This window comes from Dermacentor albipictus, chromosome 3, assembly GCF_038994185.2.
Source record: "Dermacentor albipictus isolate Rhodes 1998 colony chromosome 3, USDA_Dalb.pri_finalv2, whole genome shotgun sequence".
Classification (NCBI taxonomy): Eukaryota; Metazoa; Arthropoda; class Arachnida; order Ixodida; family Ixodidae; genus Dermacentor; species Dermacentor albipictus.
The window spans coordinates 61,016,978-61,036,415 of NC_091823.1; the positions used below are offsets into that span (position 1 = coordinate 61,016,978).

The window sequence follows — 19,438 nt, forward strand, 5'->3', positions numbered from 1 at the left end:
GCTTCATTGGAGCCATCCAAGTATATTGAATGAATAAAAAAACATTCAACCACATTTTAACACCTTGGCTTCAAATCACTTCCATAAGCTTCACAGGTACGAAACCAGTGAGGTTACAAAAAAATTGGCAGTGGCTTAGCTCAGCTATGCCAGTATATACGTAGCAAAAGCTAAGGCATAGCATGGTTAGCCTTGGTTAATCTTGATTGCAAGTCCAGGCCAATAAAGCTTTCGCTTTAAAACGGCATTAGTGAAGTTTACCCTACTCGCTTCTCAGAGTGCTTAAGGCTAAATTAAAGTACACACGGGACATTTATGCTTTTGTCTGTTCGTTGATGAGCGGGCGTTTAAGGTTACAGAGTCCTGCACAAACAAGGACAATTTTGCTGGCATACTTTCTTGACTTGATGGGCAGTACTTGCTTGAAAATTCTGTATGTCTTGATTCGGTTGATTGCCCGCTCAACATGAATTCGTAGCGATGCGATGCGCCTAGTTTCGGTGACTTCACTTTCAGGTAGCTGATCCTTTCCTGAGAAAAAAAAGATGAAGAGGCAGTCATGTACATGTAATTACTGTGTAGCTCTTAAGTTTATGGAGGTTATGAAAATACTATTGTGGACACCTACCTTTTGTAAATGCAGGCCTGTTCATTTTAATCCCTTGAGCCTCAAGATAAGGGTCAAGCTTGAAACCACGGTCTGCCATTATCTCATCACCTGGAAGGAGGTACTCTTCTACTCCACATGTCTTTACAATGTATTTGTCTGATGCCCTGCCTCCATACACATCTGACACAAACATTATAAATCCATTTGGTGCTATGACGGTAAGAAATTTCATCGTGTTTGCACCCTTGTATTGGCTGTAACTTTGGGATCTGGCCATCAGTTTCCGTGGCCTTTGCATTAGTGCTTCAGTGCAGTCGAATATGCATGTTGTATGACTGTACTCGCTGTTTCTGAAACTCTCGGGCATGCTTGCCCGCAACCTTGAGCGGGGAAGCCACACAACAACTTCTTGCATGATCTTCACCAGGTCGTCCAGCACTCTCGAAAATGTTCTAGAAACATAAGCTACAGAGACCTCGAACCGTCTTGCTAAATCTCCACAAAGGAGGCCAAGTCTAAGCCTCATGAGTGTCAATAACAGCTGGTCTTCGATGGTCAAGAGCTTGCGAATTGTCTTGTCTTGAGTCTTCAGTGCTGACACGAGCTTGTCAAATGCAGCCACAGAAATGCCAGTGTAAAAAAGAATGTCATCACTGGTCAGTGTTCGATAGGATATAGTTCTCATGGTCATAGAAAGTCTTGTGCTGGTGTAGGAATGGTCAGCTGGTGGCAGTTCCCATTGTGTGGAGCTATCTTTCATCACCTACAAGAAAGCGGAAAGGCATGTCATAATGTAGAACACGTTAACATTACAAAATATTACCTTTGTATTTTTCCTTGTCATGATGTCCTCGGTTTTGCTTACGTGAATCTGACAAAATGACAGTTTTGTGAGAAACTTAAACACGTCATCTGGCAACTCAAATAATCTGTGTGCATACTTACGTCAACTTCGTGATCTGATATTAAGCTCCCACAAACTTCATTTTCTGCAACACTGCTGTCTGGAGTAGCTACACCATAAGTGAAAGCCTGTAAACAAAGCACAGCAGCAATCATCACTGCAGTGTCACACAGGAAGTAGACATGATCATGTGGAGAGGACAGTGCCTGTACACTCACATCTGGTGCCTTATCCAATGTACATCTGACTAGTGAATTTCCAATGTGAAGGGAAACCTGCAGAAGAAATTGGCAGCTCAGTTCCACTTGAAGCAGCATATGAAAAAGCCTAAATTGTCCTGACCACTCACATCTGGTTCACAAACTGTGCCAGAGCTGGGAAACGTATCTTCATTGCACTGAGCCTATGAAAGGAGAAACCATGTGAATGTGTGTACTTCTTAAACAGGCACCGTGTTCAGAAGCCTAGACTGGCTGTGTGAGCACTTACATCTTCATTCCCCAAAACATTGTTGAATGATGTGGTTTCCATGTGTGCTGCAGCCTGTTGAAGTTGAGTTATCTTTAAATATGACAATATAAGGAGGCAGAAGAATTTGCATGACTGCTTACTCTTTCATAATGTGTAAAGAATTGAACAGCACTTATGCCAGTAAGTGGTGCAGGAGGTCACTTACAGCTGGTTCACTTTCAAATGCATCAGTGAACACTGCAGGTTCACTGTGGGAAGTCTCCTGTTGAGAGAATGATAGCAACAGTTGGCATGGTTTCATCGTGTCTGGTGTACCTGTAAGCTTAAGCTGTTGGCATGATTGCTTACTTCTGTTTCCTGACATGCACAAGTTCCATCTAGAATTGTCTTGGCACTATCTCCAACCTGGTATGTGTAGGACACATAACAGTGAGCACATATTCTCAGTGATAGTATGTCAAGACAGTGAATGCCTACTCACATATTCCAAACTGTCCAAAAGAGAGGTGAATGTGGAAGCTTGTGCATCATAAGTGACCTGTAAAACACATCAATAGCTTTAAACCTGTTGCATTGACAGAACTTCCGCTGGCCTACATAGTTATGAACACTTCACAGCGCAGGAAAGACCTAGTTGGGGCATTTCAAGTAAGTGAAGTTATTTGTAGGCAAAACATCAACTAGCTAAGTTCTTGTTCTCAAAGACAAGCTTGTTTAACAAACGAAATATGTTCCCCTAGTGTGGTACGCAGCATACTTAAATCTTTCTCGTGACTAATTGGCTACATTGTTCTTATAACGACACACACTGGCTATTTTCCATAGTTCAATTCACTGGTATGTCCAAATTCTGACAAATTAGACCAAAGAAAAGCCTTACACTCTGCGAAGGAACCTGACGTGACTCTTCATCTCGTGTGTCTCTGCTCGTTTTTCTCTGGAATGAAAATAAATCATTATCAGCCACACAGTGACAACAATCTCTACACTTGCCTTCCGCTTAGTTGGTGCTGGCGTATTTTCGTCACGGTTCAGGCGTCTGCGCCCAAAGATAACCTGGAATATTACGAAGCTTTTTTATTATCGCAGCTAAAGATTTGTGGGTTTTATGTGCCAAAGCCATTTACAAAATTATGAAACGCACTGCAGTAGAGACGAACTTATTAATTCTGACAACGCGAAGTTCTCAGACCACCCAAGCATTAGTACGGGAGCGTTTTTGCGGTTTGCCTCCATAGAAATGTCGCCGCCTCGGCTGCGTATCGGCACCGCGACTTCGGCCTTGGCAGTGAAACGCCTTAACCGCTAGGCCACCGCAGCAAATCTATTATCGCAGCCAGGAACGGAGGCTTCGATTCAGCAACAATTGCTGATAGAGCGCCACGGACAAGCGAAGCGACGAAGATGTAAAAAGTTAACGTCTCACCAGTTAGATATGTCCGCACCGATAGCATGAAGCCTAGCTCAATTGTAACATTTCACAGCACCACTATCGAGCATGAAACTGCGGCACGTTTCATATTCAGGTTCCGCAGAAATCGAGGGGCAGAAATAGCTACAAGCTACGGTACATGACTTCAAAGCTTTTTCACTAGAGCTGTAAAGGCCCAAAGTCTAAGGCACTAATACGAAATGCGGTGCTTTAGAACGGGTCAGGTAGCGATGAACAAGTGTTCACTTACCTTTCGCTGGTAACCCAAGTTCAGCATCGGCAGCGGGTTTTGTTCCGTGCGTTTTCCATCAACGAAATGCGCAGAACACACACGTGAATTTCTGTTTGGCACGAAGTCTTTCCTGTTTATCAGAGAAGTCCACTGACGACCCAAGTCGACGTTCGCGGGGAAGCGGTGCAACAGAAACATATCGCAACCACATTGCTCCTTCTTCACAGCGTGTTTTTCGCACAAGCTATCCGCGATATTCTTTCGTTTTCGCTGGTTGTTGCCACAACCCACCACTACACAGTGCTGACCGGACGACGTAGGCGCGGTGAAAGGCATTTCTACTGTTAACCAGCGCACGCAAAAAGGAGAAAACACATTGAAACAGGCACGCGTCAGCTTCTGTCGAGCAAATTTAACAGCCCAATGCAAGAGGGCCACTCTGGGTTACCGGAAACGGAAACGGCGAATCGAACGCAGCGCTCCTGGTTCGAGAGTATCCCCGCTCTCTCCGTAAAATCGTGTATATAAAAGGGAGACCGGCCTAGCAACTCATTCAGTTTATTGCAAGACCGCTATGGGTAGACCATGCAAAGTTAAGACTCCCGAAGAGCAGCGTGAGTACGATGAGCGTGGAAGAGTGCAAAATCGTAATGCTCAACAACGGTGTCGTGCTAGGCAGAACGGTAAAACATTTCATAACCCCTTTGACGGCATTTGATTGACTTTCTAGCAGCTTCGCTGGCCATTCACTTTCGCAGGGTTGGGATGGCGAGTCAATTCTTTTTCTAGTAGGTTCTCATCTATTAAGGTACTTAAATGCAGTAGAATGGCGTCTCAATTGCAGACATACTCTCATTCCTTCAATATTAAAGTTCATTCCAAATAACAGGCATTGTGCTTGCATTTTTTATTGTGTAACGTTCACATGCAAAGGGGTAGCCAACACCACTTACATGTGTAGACATATGTTGACGATGATGTAGTAGTATCGTCCTTATGAAATTGTATTTTGCAAGGACTGCTGTCCCCAATAGAGTCATTCAAAGCTTATTTGCTTTGTCAATCCCTCGTTAGAGGCACTAAGGATTGAAAGGAAGGTGTTCAGCTGTAGAACGTAAGCGTAATTGCTATTACGAAAACGGTCTTCTATAACAGGCCTTGGCTTGTCAGACTATTGTCACTAACGCCTAAAGTACGCCTTTGTCGTTGTAAATGCTGTGAAATAGCGTTACCTAATTGTCAGCTTACGAAAACCACCTTCCGCATATTATACTGCTTTTTGAAACTGGGATGATAAGCACCGAAAAATGCTTTACTGGTTCTCAATTTTGCCTCACATATCACAGTATGCTGAGCGCAGTCTATCATCACCACAGCGCCAAATCTTTGACGCCGGTGTTACATCATTGAAACGAACTGCGGTTAGGTTATCGTATCATTTTTTCAATGTTGGGAGCATTTAAATACAGCCGATGTGTTGGTGTGAGGTTATGCATGTTAAAATTGCGTCACAATCCAATGCTGCAGTGCACAATTCATGCTTTCACTTCCAGCGTCATCTTCGAGATTGCATCGAAGTCGAGCGTACGCTTATTGTTATCGCGGTTTTTATGCTGCAAAGCGGAATTGTGTACTGTTCAATCTATAGGTATTATTTTCTGCTAAGCCCCTACAGTCTCAGTTGAAAAGGTTAACTACGGCTGTCGATCGCCCTTTACCATTCAAATGGCCTGCTCGGCACACTCGGGCAATTTTGAATACCTTGTATCGCGACAGCTTCCTCATAGCCAATGTCATTGGGGGGCCTCGATTTGGGATGGCGCCTTTCGCAAGACCAGCAGCTGGTGACAGCTATCGGCGAGCAGACGCGCCTATACGAGGAGCAACCGAACAAGCAATAGAATTGGTCACAGTATGTACAGCGGCTTGACGGGGGTGACAGCTCCGAAAGAGGACAATCGAAGCAGCTCGACCGCCTGGCGACGAGTAGAACAAATTCCGTTCGCTGCCGTTCTTCTCGGACTGGACGAGTCGCTGGTCGCAAAGGAAAGCGAGACGTACAGATAGAAAGGGGTGGAAGAGGGAAGGCGTGTACATGGCAACCGCTCTTGTATACCCCCCTAATAACAGCCGGATCAGAACGGCACCGCTCCGGTGCGTGGGACAGAGTCTGGCCTCTGAATAATGGATGCGGGCTTCATATTGTCCTCCGCCTGCGTGCATGCGCGTGCAGTCGGTTCGAACCACTCGTCTTGCCGGCCCTTTTTCCCCTACGTGTCCACCGTGCAAGAAGCCCACACCCCGCGCCATGCACGTTCGCGCTGGCTTTATATAGCCTCGTTTAACCGCGCATACTGCCACCTCTGTCGCTTCCTGATAGCGTGCAGCCATGTTCACTGTACAATCACAATGCTTGGCTTTCTTCCGTGCGCTGCCTGCCTTAGGAAGCTGGCTCCGAGTTATTTTTTCGAACATCGAAGTATTGCCATTGTTTCCGGCTTTATTGACTCGGGGTTTTTTATTCAGACAGACGCGTCCGAATGGTCGGTTAATAAGAGCAGTGAGGAATTGCGCTTGCAGTGTGTAGACACAAACAGTTGTCCCTTACTGTTGTGTCCCGGTTATCTAACGTAAATGGCGTCCAAAGTGTCTTAACCATGTCCCTTAAGTACACCAACACGTGTGAGATAAGCGAAAACGGGACCTCCTCGAGGCAAGCATGTCCACTCGTCGCATGCCCTATTCTACACATGGGAAAAAGTAACCACCCGTTCCCCTTTACGTATCAACCCCTAAGGAAGACCACTGATGGTTTCAAGACCATCAATCGCCATCACGCTACTCGGCGTTTCTGTGCCGCCGCGATCTCTCCCCTTGTCTCCGGCTACAGTCACAGTTCCTTACGCGAAGGGTAACAGCCGACTCTGTCTGCAGTCGCACTGCACGACTGCATAACGTGGACAGGGACCTTCATGCGGTCGGGGCCACGCCCCGCCTGTCTTCTTCCTTTCCCCGCCCACTCCTTCTCGGCGTGCGAGCATGCCAGAAGCGCCGGCTGCGCAGCGTGTGGCATATTGGTACCGCGTGGCGCTGCAATACGGGCGCGTGTCTATGGGCGGCACGCGCGCCCCGCAGGACAATGCGGCTCGATCGAGGAGCCGCGTCCACTCGTCCGCCGCCATCGTCCCGCCCGCAGGCTTGCCAGCCCACTGCCTCTAGGAGATTCAATTGCGGTACAATCTGTTGTTCCCGGTTGAGGCGTTGGCGTGTCGGAATGCACGGGGCTGGACGCGCGCATCCGTTCCCTCTTCTCTTCTCGTCTTCTGAACAGACCAATCGTCAGATTCTTGTGACCCTAAGAACGCTTGTGTCCTATTTTGCAATACCGACTTCTTGCGCGTCGCGAAACAACAGACTGGCTGATTGCGATTCTGAAGCTTATTGCGGCATACCTCTGGCCCCGATTCCTACTGGGGCTTAACCGATGGCATTTCTCCTGTGTCCGAAAGAGATATCCGCCCTTGTCCTTTCTATCGGTCACTCCTTACTTCCTGTATGTATGTATGTATGTATGTATGTATGTATGTATGTATGTATGTATGTATGTATGTATGTATGTATGTATGTATGTATGTATGTATGTATGTATGTATGTATGTATGTATGTATGTATGTATGTATGTATGTATGTATGTATGTATGTATGTATGTATGTATGTATGTATGTATGTATGTATGTATGTATGTATGTATGTATGTATGTATGTATGTATGTATGTATGTATGTATGTATGTATGTATGTATGTATGTATGTATGTATGTATGTATGTATGTATGTATGTATGTATGTATGTATGTATGTATGTATGTATGTATGTATGTATGTATGTATGTATGTATGTATGTATGTATGTATGTATGTATGTATGTATGTATGTATGTATGTATGTATGTATGTATGTATGTATGTATGTATGTATGTATGTATGTATGTATGTATGTATGTATGTATGTATGTATGTATGTATGTATGTATGTATGTATGTATGTATGTATGTATGTATGTATGTATGTATGTATGTATGTATGTATGTATGTATGTATGTATGTATGTATGTATGTATGTATGTATGTATGTATGTATGTATGTATGTATGTATGTATGTATGTATGTATGTATGTATGTATGTATGTATGTATGTATGTATGTATGTATGTATGTATGTATGTATGTATGTATGTATGTATGTATGTATGTATGTATGTATGTATGTATGTATGTATGTATGTATGTATGTATGTATGTATGTATGTATGTATGTATGTATGTATGTATGTATGTATGTATGTATGTATGTATGTATGTATGTATGTATGTAGCCTTTTCTGTTTGTATTCACGTTTGTTTGTCTAACATGGGCCAATTACTCCAGAACGAAGTGTCTTGCTAGTAATTTTACCTGGCTTCACAAAAAAAAAAACGCTTGCACCTTGCAGCTTCAACTGCTGAAAAAAACGGTGCCACCGCAGTACCAACGCCGAGTGCTACGAGAGGTTTTATGAAAAAATAAAGAATAAAAAGAAACGCCTTACAGACGAGCCTTATGCGATAGCTCGGGAACCAGCCGTGGTGACGTCGCGTCTTTGGTGCTAAGCCGCTAAGCCCGAGGGCACGGTATCGAATCCCAGTCGTGGCGACCGCATTTCGTTGGGGACGAAATACAAAAACGCCCCTCTACCGTGCATTAGAAGTCTGTTGAAGAACCTCAGGTGGTCAGAATTAATCCCGAGTCCCACACAAGGGCGTGCCTCATAACTACATCTAGGTTTTGGCATGTAAAAGCCCAGAATTTAATTTTTCTTTAGCTGAACGCCCACTCATCACGTCAAGAAAATGCTGTCATTAATCTTTCTTTTTTTTATCATAACCGCAAGCAAGAAACTAAATTTAGGTTATAGCTGGCATTAGAGGAGGCACGAGGTGGTAAGCACACAGGTGTAGGCGGGACCAAAATAGCCCACATCATTTAACGGCAGGAAGTAAATGGACCACGCCTTCGTGCCGTTCTGTTGCGTGACGACGACGCCTACTGAGACGGACATCAAACGCATCCTACTGGCCAGTCACGGCGATGATTGAGCGGATCTCAGAATGGTCCATGGTTCTCAGTAGAGACCCAATTGCGAGTTAGCGCAGTCCGTGCGGAATCTTGTACCGAGTCGGACAAGACCTCATTATGAGACCTGCGAAGATTGAACTGGCACTCCTTGAAAGCGCACGTTCAAGCTGAAAGAATTGCGCAATAGACGACGTGAGCCTGATTGCTCGTGGGCAGCAGATGGATGCGGGGAAGAAGGTGCGCGTGGCTTCATCTTCCCACTCATACACAGTGCTGATTACTGTCACGTAAATGCCATTTTTTTCTTTTTAGTTTACATTTTTAAGGACAGCTTTTGTTTTGATTGGAGTGTCTTGCACACTGTCATCGATTCCTGCTGAGTCTTTTCTCTGATTGAAATAGGACTGGCTTGTGTACAAGTGTCTCTGCTTAACCACAAGCGCCTATGCTCAAGCGTCTCTGCTAATGCGTCTATGCTCAACTCATTGTGCATATTTTTTGACGTTGTTGTTTGACATGGTTGTTGTTCGCGAGTCTTTCTCTGGAATGCCATTTCGATGATTAATTCCTGGGGAAGACAACCTTAATTTTATTCCCAAAATGAAGGGTGTCACCCGAGGAGCCACCAGGAGGCCGGAAGTACTATTCTTGAACATTGTGACGTTGTTTCCTAAACACCGCGCAACGAGAAGAATATCCCGTCACTTAAATTACAATGAGATAGTGCTGGTGCTATTATGTCTTGCTGTCAGGTTGATTCTTTAGTAACGTTTAACTCAACTTTGTTGTGAAGGCAGAATTCGGTGGTCTGCTTGAAGAAATGTTAAGACACATAAAAAATGAGAAAAGCTTGACTTATACAGCAAGACGTAATGAACACATGGAAGGCGGGAAAGAAAGGAACATGCGTCGTGCGTCCTGAACAGGGCAGGCTGCCCAAATCAACTATCAAGCAACCGGACCTTTTGCAATCAAGCATTTGTTTCATTCTACATAAATGTCTATGGAATCTTTGCTCAAATATTGCACAGATACCTTGGTTCTCCACAAGAAATGTAGAAAGTTGCCTATCAAGAGAAGGGTCAGTCGAGGAGAGACAATCTCTCGAATGCTATTCATTGCATGCTTAGAGTGAGTGAGTGAGTGAGTGAGTGAGTGAGTGAGTGAGTGAGTGAGTGAGTGAGTGAGTGAGTGAGTGAGTGAGTGAGTGAGTGAGTGAGTGAGTGAGTGAGTGAGTGAGTGAGTGAGTGAGTGAGTGAGTGAGTGAGTGAGTGAGTGAGTGAGTGAGTGAGTGAGTGAGTGAGTGAGTGAGTGAGTGAGTGAAAACTTTATTGAGCTCTAGTAATTGTGTTGTTCTGCGGCTGGGCGGATTCATCAGGGGAGTCTTCCTCCTTGTGTCTTTCCCAGAGGTCTTCTATCGCAATAGCCGGCTGCCCTCAGTCCAGGGCTCCGCTGGCTTCTGCTCTCCGTCGTGCACGCCGCACTAGACCTAGCTGGTCTTAGCAGCGGTCGCTGGACAGCAGTTCCTCCTATTGCTCCGCACTTGGGTGTGATAGGATTGGGATGAATTCAGTTTGTTAACATGTCCATGTTATATGGTATAATGTGGGTTTCTCATTGCATCAAGGACTTTAGTCCTTATATTGGCGGCGAGGAGTTACGGAGTCGCCATCTATCGGAAGCGCCTCGCTGGCGTAGTATGAGGGATCACGTGGCGCGCTCCTCATAGGTTTTGCTGTCAGCGCTCACTGAAAACACCATGCGCGAGCTCTCCCAGACATTTCTGTAAGTACTTTCGAAACGAGAGAAGTTTCTTACTGTCTAAATAATAATCTTGGGCAAACTGAAAGCACACAATCGTTTACAGACGCTATCTCTTTACCGAATACGTACAGTGAACGCCACTGCGCGCGGTCGCCGCGATGGAGTCTCCCCAACCCGCTTCTTGCGTGAAAGGTAGGTAAACGCTGGGAGCAAACTATGTGACATATGTTCTTATAGTGTTTGTATAACTAAATGGAGTGTAATAGAACGAAGCCTCAATGCAGCGATCGCGCAGATTCGCAGCGACCGACTGCGCGTCTGCATGCTTGTCCGCGCACTATGTCGCTTTCTCCGCGCGCGCGTTTTCGCACCGTGCCATGAGCTTTAGGCCGCAGAATATGAGCATTTGACAGTATACAAGCAATCATTGTTGCGTGGGCGCTATCAGAGCTGTTCAAAAATAATTTCATTGTAGAGACTTCGACGCCTACGGGGACTGTGATGCGACGTCGCGACGATTCAATCTTTTTTTCTTCTAAATTCTTTGACCTTTCAATACTATTTCTCGAGTTGCGTCGCACTGAATATATATCGGTGTTCTCAGCGTGTTATTTCCCGCTGCTCCTTTTTTGTAATCCAGGGCATTATTTCATAACACAAACATGACCATATGCCATGCTTTTTTTAAATGTGCTTCTTACCGCTGCTTTTCCACTCCACTTAACTTGCCAGTATCTATAGCATCGACAAGTTCATAGACCAAACCGTCATAACATTAGTCGGGCAGCGGACTCGGGCGAGCGTCTATGTGCGCGTTTTCAGAACATCGCAGACCGGGCGCCGTAGCAGAAATCGTCCTCGCGTCTGTTGTAGCCGATGACTGTTTGCCAGTTTTATGTTTCGCGAGCCAAGCTTCACGCAGCTTCTTGTCCTGCGGCTACGTGTGAATAAGGCTGACACTGGCCTCCGTTACGTGCGTCCGGCCCTGCGGCACCGAGCAGTAGCCTACCATGTTGCGCGCCTTCAAAGGCAGCCACTACCTATTTTAGTGCTTTCAAGCGTTGTAAAGGAGACACTCGAAGCGGGAAAATTTCGCCACTAAATGAGGACCGCAGCGCACGAGGGAATTTAAACTCGTTTTCAGCTCGCTTCGGCGCGCCCGAAGCAGCCGACGCGGCCGCTATGTCCACGTGATCCCTCCTAGCACGTCACGCCGACGGTGGCGCCAGCTTTTCCAGTGGTGGAGCTCGAGGCCAATATTGTGAGGTGCATTTTACTTAGCCCGTTAAGGTTAGGGTACGCCCCTTTTTGTAGTTGTCTCCATGCGATAACTTCTTCCCTGCTAAGGGACTTGTGTGGCGGGTGCTACCGCTTCCTCCTGCCTCTGTAACTGTCTAAAATGGCCGAATACTCTCTATGTACAGGCGTGGGTTCCTCGAGGCTATGGCTGATGGACGCACGGTAACTAGTGGACTCTCGAGCTATCCTATGCGCCTCATGATTCCCTGCCAGCCCCGTGTGTCCCGGTAGCCATACGATCTTGTGTGTGATCGCTTCATGTGGTTCTACATGTGCCTTTTTGTTGCTGTGTTTCGAAGTCTACTGAGCAGAGTATGCGGAGTGCTCGGTTACTGATTCTGCCATGCAAGTAGTTGTGGCAGGCTGTTTGCGAGTACGAAAGTATTCTAAGCGACTGTGCGATCCGATAGCTCTCCGCTGCCGCTCAAGCAATGGCCACTTCTTCAACCTCGACTACCGTGCAGTCTTGTAGCGAAACGCTGGTTATCTCTCGTAGCGCCGAGTCGACCATCGTTGCTAGTACGTTCTTGGTTCCCCTTTGTCTGGTATATATCGCTGCGTCCACATACACCGTTGTCTTTTGGGGAGCGTAAGTTTTCTGGAGACATTCGGCCCTTGCCTCCCTGCGACCTTTATTGAGGTTGGGATCCATGTTCCTTGGAATTGGTGCTATTTTAAGCGTGCTGCGGTACTCGTCGGGGATAACTTCGGTACTCGAGATTTCCCGTATCTGCTCAACGTAGCCGAGTCTCTGGCGGAGAGCTCGCCCTGTGGCTGTCTGCTGTAGGCTGCACATTTGGACCGTGACTTGTGCTTCTCTCAGTTCTGCGAACGTGTTCTGCAGTCCCAGGGCTAGGAGCTTTTCGGTTGAGGTGTTTTGGAGTAGTCGGAGCGCAGTGTTGTGCGCCTTGCGTTTTATGGAATCCGCCTTTTGGATTTTGCTTTTGATATGGCTGTGGACGAAGAGGGACCTCATTGGACTCATCGTCGCATCGGCTCCGTAGTGTTTGACCATTTTGGACCGCACCAACTCCCCTAAGCAACCAATTTTTATTTGGAACGGAGAGAACTCACGTGCTGGATCATCTGGACACCAGATTTCAAGCGGTAAAACCAATTTTTGGATTTTTATCAGACATGTAAGTTGCGAAGCGGGCGGTGAGCCGCTAAGCCTAACGGGAGGACTAGCTCCGAGTACAGGAGCACATGGGCCGCTAGGCCCAACGCAGCAACGGCAGTGAAACCTAGCACCGACTCCGATCGCAGAACTGCCCACAGGATGGTGAGAATTGGCCAAGCCATGTAAATTGCACCTGAAAACATATTCGACGCCCTGGAAATGGACGCAGACGACTTCGATAGTGCCGGGAGCAGCGATGACGTGGCGCCAGTCATGCCATATCTGCCCGGCCCCTGCAACAACGGCTCAAGCTGGGAATTGGTTCAGGCCAAACGCCAGAAGAAGCTCCAGCGGCAAGGAAGACGGAACGCGACGGGAACCGGCCCGGCCACTCAAAATAATCCTTGCTGAGAAAACTCAGCGAAAGCAAGCCCGACCGACGGAGGCCTAGCCACCGCCGCCAACAATAACAGCGGATCGAGAGAGCAGCGCAAGCGTAGGCAGAGGATGACGCCGCTACCGCGAAACGATTACAAAATCATCATACGACCCAAGAAAGGTAGATAGCGCTCTAGTGTCCACAGACTAATGGATAATGACACCTTGTTGCTGCGAATCTGTTTTATTGTAACATATTCATTTACAGGTCAAATTTACATTACATTTACATTTACAAATGCTGACCAATACATACGCAGAGCGTGCCCTTGTGACTCTTCCATAATAACTTTGATGGCCCGTTACGCCTACATCTAACATTGGTGTCTGGATACCGTCTGCGAGTGTTACCATCTCTCCCACTCTCAGTCACCGCACTTTAGCTACACTGAACTAGCTGCACTGCGGGCAGCTTTTAATTACATCATAGACCAGACAGCTGAGCCTTGGGTTTGCTACCCTGCCCCCAGTGCAGTGTAGCAAACCCAAAACTCATCCGGTTAACCTCCCTGGTTTTACTATCCCGTTTATCTATTTCTCTCTTTCTTTCTTCGGCCATCTTAACTGACTCAAGAGCGGCCCTGCAGTTGCTGAAGTCACCACGCACGCAGGAACAACTCGTAATAGACATCAGATGCTTATACAATAAAGCCTGTGAGCTGGATCATAACGTTGTGCTGAAGTTGTTACCAGCCCACTGTGCAATACAAGGCAGTGTCCAGGCTGACCATGCTGCCGAAGCTGGACATACCACTTCGAGAGAAATAGTCCAACTGAGAGAAGACACGGCGACAGTGGTATCAGCACACGCTTGGCGTCTCCAGCGATCCCTATAGACAGATACAAGCCACCAGTACGGACCGCTATACAAAACACATCCATTGTGTGACTTTTACATGCCGCAAGGACTCAATAGATGAGACCAATCATGCCTATACCGCATCAGACTCAACGTCGCTTACACGAACTCCTTCAAGTGCAAGATGCAGCTGACGGACTCCCCAATGTGCTTTGAAGGCAACGCCCCTTACGACCTGCAACGTGTTCTGTGACATTGCTTCCGCTGTGCGTCAGAGAGACAATCTTTCAGGCGACACTACATATTCAACGGGTCTCGAGGTTGGAACTGCGGCACATTTTCAACCCATGGCAAAGCACCACCTGTGCGTTACGCGCCTCTAACGCGCTGCTGACGTTTTTGTGGGCCACCAGCCTTAATGAAGCTTTGTAAATATCTCTGTAGTCTATATGTACATACGTATATGTGTGACTGTATGTGCTGTTAAATGTTTGTCACTGTATATATCATGATCATCGCCTAGTACCTGCAGTAGCATGTCAGGCGAAACGCCATGCTGATATATCCAGCTTATCATTTAAGCTTCTTTCTTTCTCTCTCTCTCTCTCTCTCCTGTCGCCGACTACTTTGGCTCTGGTAGAGCACCAAGACACACGGCGAAGCAGCAAACCTTATGCTACGTGCGCCACAGTGACACGGGCCAACCACTGGCGACAAGCAACTGCCGCTTCGCCATTACGGACTATGTATCGGCTGTTATACTCCCATATGGACAGAAGTTTGAGCTGTGCTTTCACAGGATCCAATCGCGCCGTCCTCCACAGTGCCTAGGCATACGTACATTAGAAGCGCGGGTCCCCAGAACAAATTCCCAAATCTTATAAAAATCACTGCCGAAAGTCCCCAGATGTCTATTTCGCATCTCACGCAGGTTCTCGGGCAAATACGAAAAATAAAAAGCTCTCCTCAAAAAAAAAAAAAGGAACTGCGCGAACCCACCACCTCCGACATCTGGCGAGCACGCTGCCCTTTTCCGCCAGTGAGGTACGCGGCCACCGGCGTCCAAGCATGCAAAAAAAAAAAAAAGTTGGCACAGAAAATGAAATAAAACTAATTCTGGTGTTCTACATTCCAAAACTCGATCGCATTATGAGGCACGCCGTAGAGGGGAACTCCGGGTTAATTCTGACCACGTCTTTTTTTTTTTTTTTTTTTGAATGTGCACCTACATCTGAGCACGAGCGCTTTTGCATGTCGTCTCCATCGAAAGGCGTCGGCCACGGGCAGGATTGAACCCGTGACTTCGAGCTCAGTGGCGCAACGCCGTAGCCACTAGGCTACCGCGGCGAGTGGTAGCCAAAGAAAGCCAGTGGCTTGAAAAGAAAGAATTTATAGAATGCAGAGGTAGATGGCCCTGCGCATTACCGAAGAAAGGTCAAGCTCTGGAGCCTAATATACTATAGTATACTGAGCCATTCGAGCGTCCACGTTCGCTCTGACCCATAGTCAACGCCTGTAATCGCACAGAACGCGTTAGTCACGCACACATCATTTCACGCTTCAAACATCGCCAAAGATTGCAGTCTCAAGGCTGCTACGACCGCGACTCGGTTGAGCGTCTTTCGACTGTCCGCTTTCGAGCATTGCTTTCCTACTTATGTAGGAAGACCTTCGGACCGCCGGCCTGTGAGGGGCCATGCTTACTTTCGGGCTTCCTTTTTTTTTTCATCCCGCTTTCCGCCGCACGTTGGCACCGGCGGGAGCCTTTTTGCCCCAAGTGGAACTCCCTAATTTCCTTGGATACAGTGGCGCTGACCGGCGGGGCCAGCTCTGAGCGACCGAGTATACGGCAGCAACGGGGCGGCGCGCTTTCTCTTCTGCTCTCGCGTGTACACGGTATTGCTCTTTGTATGGTAATTAGAGTAATGGATTTGGCTGGTCGGCAAGGGCTGCGGGTTGAGTGTTAAATGCTGTTTTAAGCACGGGAGGCGCGGGCATGTCGGCAGCGCGTCGGCCGCCGAGGAGGCTAAGAGGACCGGCGGAAGGCTGTCTCGCGCGCGGAGGGAGAGAATAAAAGGAGAAACGCGTTTGGGGCTCAAGAAGAAAGATGCCGCGCGACCAAAAGGTGAGAGAAAGAAGAGGGGGCAAAAAATAATACGCTTCGCGAAGCTAATGCACGGGGCGAACAAGAAAAGAAAGCAGCAGCAGCGCGGTATCCCGGAAAGCAGCGCGCGTCGAGTGGCGGTTGGCGTCCGTTCTTTTTTTTTTCTTCTTCCAAGCCCAGCAGATGGCTTCGTTCGGTGCGAGTGTCGAATGACATTAAGCACGACGACGACGAACGGTCTCGCTATACGGCCGACAGGGTCGCGCTGTGCTTGCTGCATCTCTTCGCCGCGGCGGTGACGACGCGACGAGCGAGCAGCATTCTGCACTTTGCTGAGCTCGAGGTCTTGGGGCAGCGAAGGGCGGCGAGCGACTTCTTGCTCGCTGCCTTTTTTTTTTTTTTTCTGCCGTAATGCATAGCCTCGTGTTTGTTTTTCGTTTGCTTTTTCCTTCCTTCCCTTCTTTCGTTTTATCAGTGGGGTCGTTGAAAGCCTCGCGGCTGAGATCCGACGCTGGATGAACTAATGCTAAGAGCCGACGGATATTTTGTTTTCATTTCGGATTGCCTGGCGGAGAAATTCAACTAAGCTCAGTCTAAATTAGGCTCGACGGAGTTAAGGCGCTGGAGTGAAAGATGGGCGCTTCGGCACTTGCCTGTTTCCTTGCTTCTAGTACACCGCTTACTAAAGGCACTTATAGGCCTCAAATCGTGCCTGTCAATGAACAAAGTATGATAAACAAGATTTTTAAGATAAACAGCTGTTCAGTTATTTGTACAAGGAAGGAGAAGTAGAAGGATGCGGAAGGTAGCTGTGGGGCTCAGCCCAGGCAAAACTTGGTTGAAGTGGCAGCCAAGTGGTTGAAGGTATTATTACGTTTACCTTCGCATTATCAGCACCTTCAAGTAAAACGCACGATAAAGCTATGGAGCAGTTTGTCGTATATAGCATGGCAGATAATCTGACAAAGAAGCATGCAGATGACGTGGCAGATGGCGTGGCTGCAGCTTCTGACGCATGTGTTCAGTTTATGTGTTAGAAACATTTTCTGTGGCATGACTGCACCACTCAAACAACTAAATCCAAAATATGCCTGAGATGATTGTGTCGTTACAATGATTCTGGGCGACTATTTCACTGCTCAGAAAATAGGCATAACGCCGTGCATTTGTCACAGCAGCTACAGGACTTGCGTTGATGCAGATGTAGTTGCACGTAGCTGCATTAGCAGAACTACAATTTAACTTTCTTTCACTATCCGTTGTATCGCAGAAACGAAACGGGGAGCACTGTGGTAGTGGAACATTAAGCAGCCAAAAAATAATAATAATTCTCACGCTGTTTTGATGTGGCTAAATATTTTGTTCACTTGATAGTTTGTTTGTTTGTTTGTTTGTTTGTTTGTTTGTTTGTTTTTTATGCATTGGAGATGTTTCCACCAACAAGTACTCAATTTGTACGGCTTCGCCACGACGCTCAATTCTCGTATAAATGAAGCATGACACGCGAAATAAGTAAATAAATAAATTAGGTTACGGCCTCCTGATTCTCAATTGATGAGACCACGGATCTGTACAGCACCATCACTGTTGAGAGGGTGCTTGGCAGACGTTTGCAGTTACGCGATGAGCGCACGGCGCCTAATTAACTATGAAAGACATATCAGCCAAGGGTTCAAAGAAGACGACTACAACGAGTGCGCCCGCTCGTGAAATAATCCGGTGGTGTCTCATTGTTCATTGATCAACGTGAGCAGAGCAATGTGAGGCGACGCGTACGGCAAGCTCGGTACAGGTTGCTATTCGCTGGCGCTTTCTCTGGGCCCGAATTTATCGTCGTCTTTTTCACGCAGCCCTCACGAGTGCAAGAAGAAAAAAACCCACCAAACGCTTAACCAGGGAGGGGCGCGTCGCTTACGTCACCGAGCAGTAGCGCCGCAAGCTAAGCCGTTCTACATTTATCTCGCCCAACCGTGATTTCACTTGATACCTCCCGAGCGCGTCGCGGATGACGGGTGAAACGAGACGGGGCGACCTCGGTGGCAAGCTTTGCGTACGCGCGCGTGGCGGGGCGACCGCGTAACCGCGACGACCTCACGACGCCGCGAGGCGATTGCATCGCGGGAAGCGTAATTAATGCGGCGGGCAGTGCCGCATTTACGTGGAGCCGCTACGCAGACGAGCCGCTATAGGGGCAGCTATGTGGTACGGTCCTGCTCTCCAGCTATAGCGCCGGCATCAAATTAGCGTGGCGGTGGAGGAGGGAGTTTCTGCTCATTTGTTAATTGCCCCGACCCTTCGCAGAAGGCGGGCGCGCGTGCCCCGACCCCCATGGCCACGCCTGTCCGTCAGAAGATGTGGGTCGACGGACAATCAAGCCCTAATGCACCGCCGTGCCGCCAACCCGGGCAACGGACACGTCCAATTCGGCGAGCCGCAGCGCTGGCAAAACACAGTCCGCACGGGACGCGTATCCGCGGCACTCGTGTATACGTAACTGTAGCCCGCACGGATGTCGGTGGCGCTGTACGGAAAAGACCACGCGTGGTGGTGTGGCTCCTGAAAAAAAAAAAAGAAGTAGCTAGCGCAAGCGCTAACACCAGCACATTGACGCAAGTACGGTAGTTTGAACTATACATGCAGTACGAGGTACTTTGGTGACAGTACTCCGTACTGTCTATATTCGGTTGGGTATAAATCTAATTAACCTTTTGGAAGATTTATAAAGTGGTTTCTGTTAGCTTGAAATGCCCACAATTTTCGGAATGTTGCAAATGCGTGCAGCCCGATCGGTACTCTAGATTTTTCTACGTTCTCACTGTTCAGCTAATTGTTTCTGATATTGTGGCTCATTGTTGATTTCAGGGCTCATCCTGCAGAGCCAGACGATCACCCTGAAATATGCTTAACTGAAAAGAAAAATTCGTGTATTTCCAAGACTCCTCCCAGCCTCGTATCTAATTCAATGTATAGCTGTCTTGTAAAGCAACTGTAGATAAACCAGTTATATTCGCCAAAATGCAGTTCATTATCGCAATCAGTTTAAGCTATCAGGAAAATGGGGGTGTGATTGCTCGAACTTTCAGTAAAGAAAAACTTAAAGGGACACTAAAGGGAAACACTAAATCGGTGAAATCTTCTATCGGT

At 47.4% G+C, this 19,438-nt stretch overlaps 1 protein-coding gene across 2 annotated transcripts; it reads right to left on the reverse strand.

Moving 5' to 3' along the window:
- Nucleotides 1-302: 302 nt before the first annotated feature.
- Nucleotides 303-4,141, reverse strand: LOC135898708 (uncharacterized). 2 transcript variants are annotated; one of them, XM_070536612.1, is made up of 9 exons: nt 3,668-4,141; nt 2,979-3,041; nt 2,866-2,922; nt 2,467-2,523; nt 1,733-1,789; nt 1,556-1,642; nt 1,434-1,481; nt 629-1,373; nt 303-531 (listed from the first exon to the last, which is right to left on the reverse strand). In XM_070536612.1, the coding sequence occupies exons 1-9, from the start codon at nt 3,983-3,985 to the stop codon at nt 314-316; spliced, it is 1,650 nt and encodes a 549-aa protein (XP_070392713.1). In that variant the 5' UTR covers nt 3,986-4,141; the 3' UTR covers nt 303-313. The 2 variants fall into 2 exon arrangements, with proteins under 2 accessions (XP_070392713.1, XP_070392714.1); XM_070536613.1 differs by lacking the exons at nt 2,467-2,523; nt 2,866-2,922; nt 2,979-3,041; nt 3,668-4,141 and adding exons at nt 1,864-1,917; nt 2,004-2,107.
- Between the last annotated feature and the right edge of the window lie 15,297 nt (nt 4,142-19,438).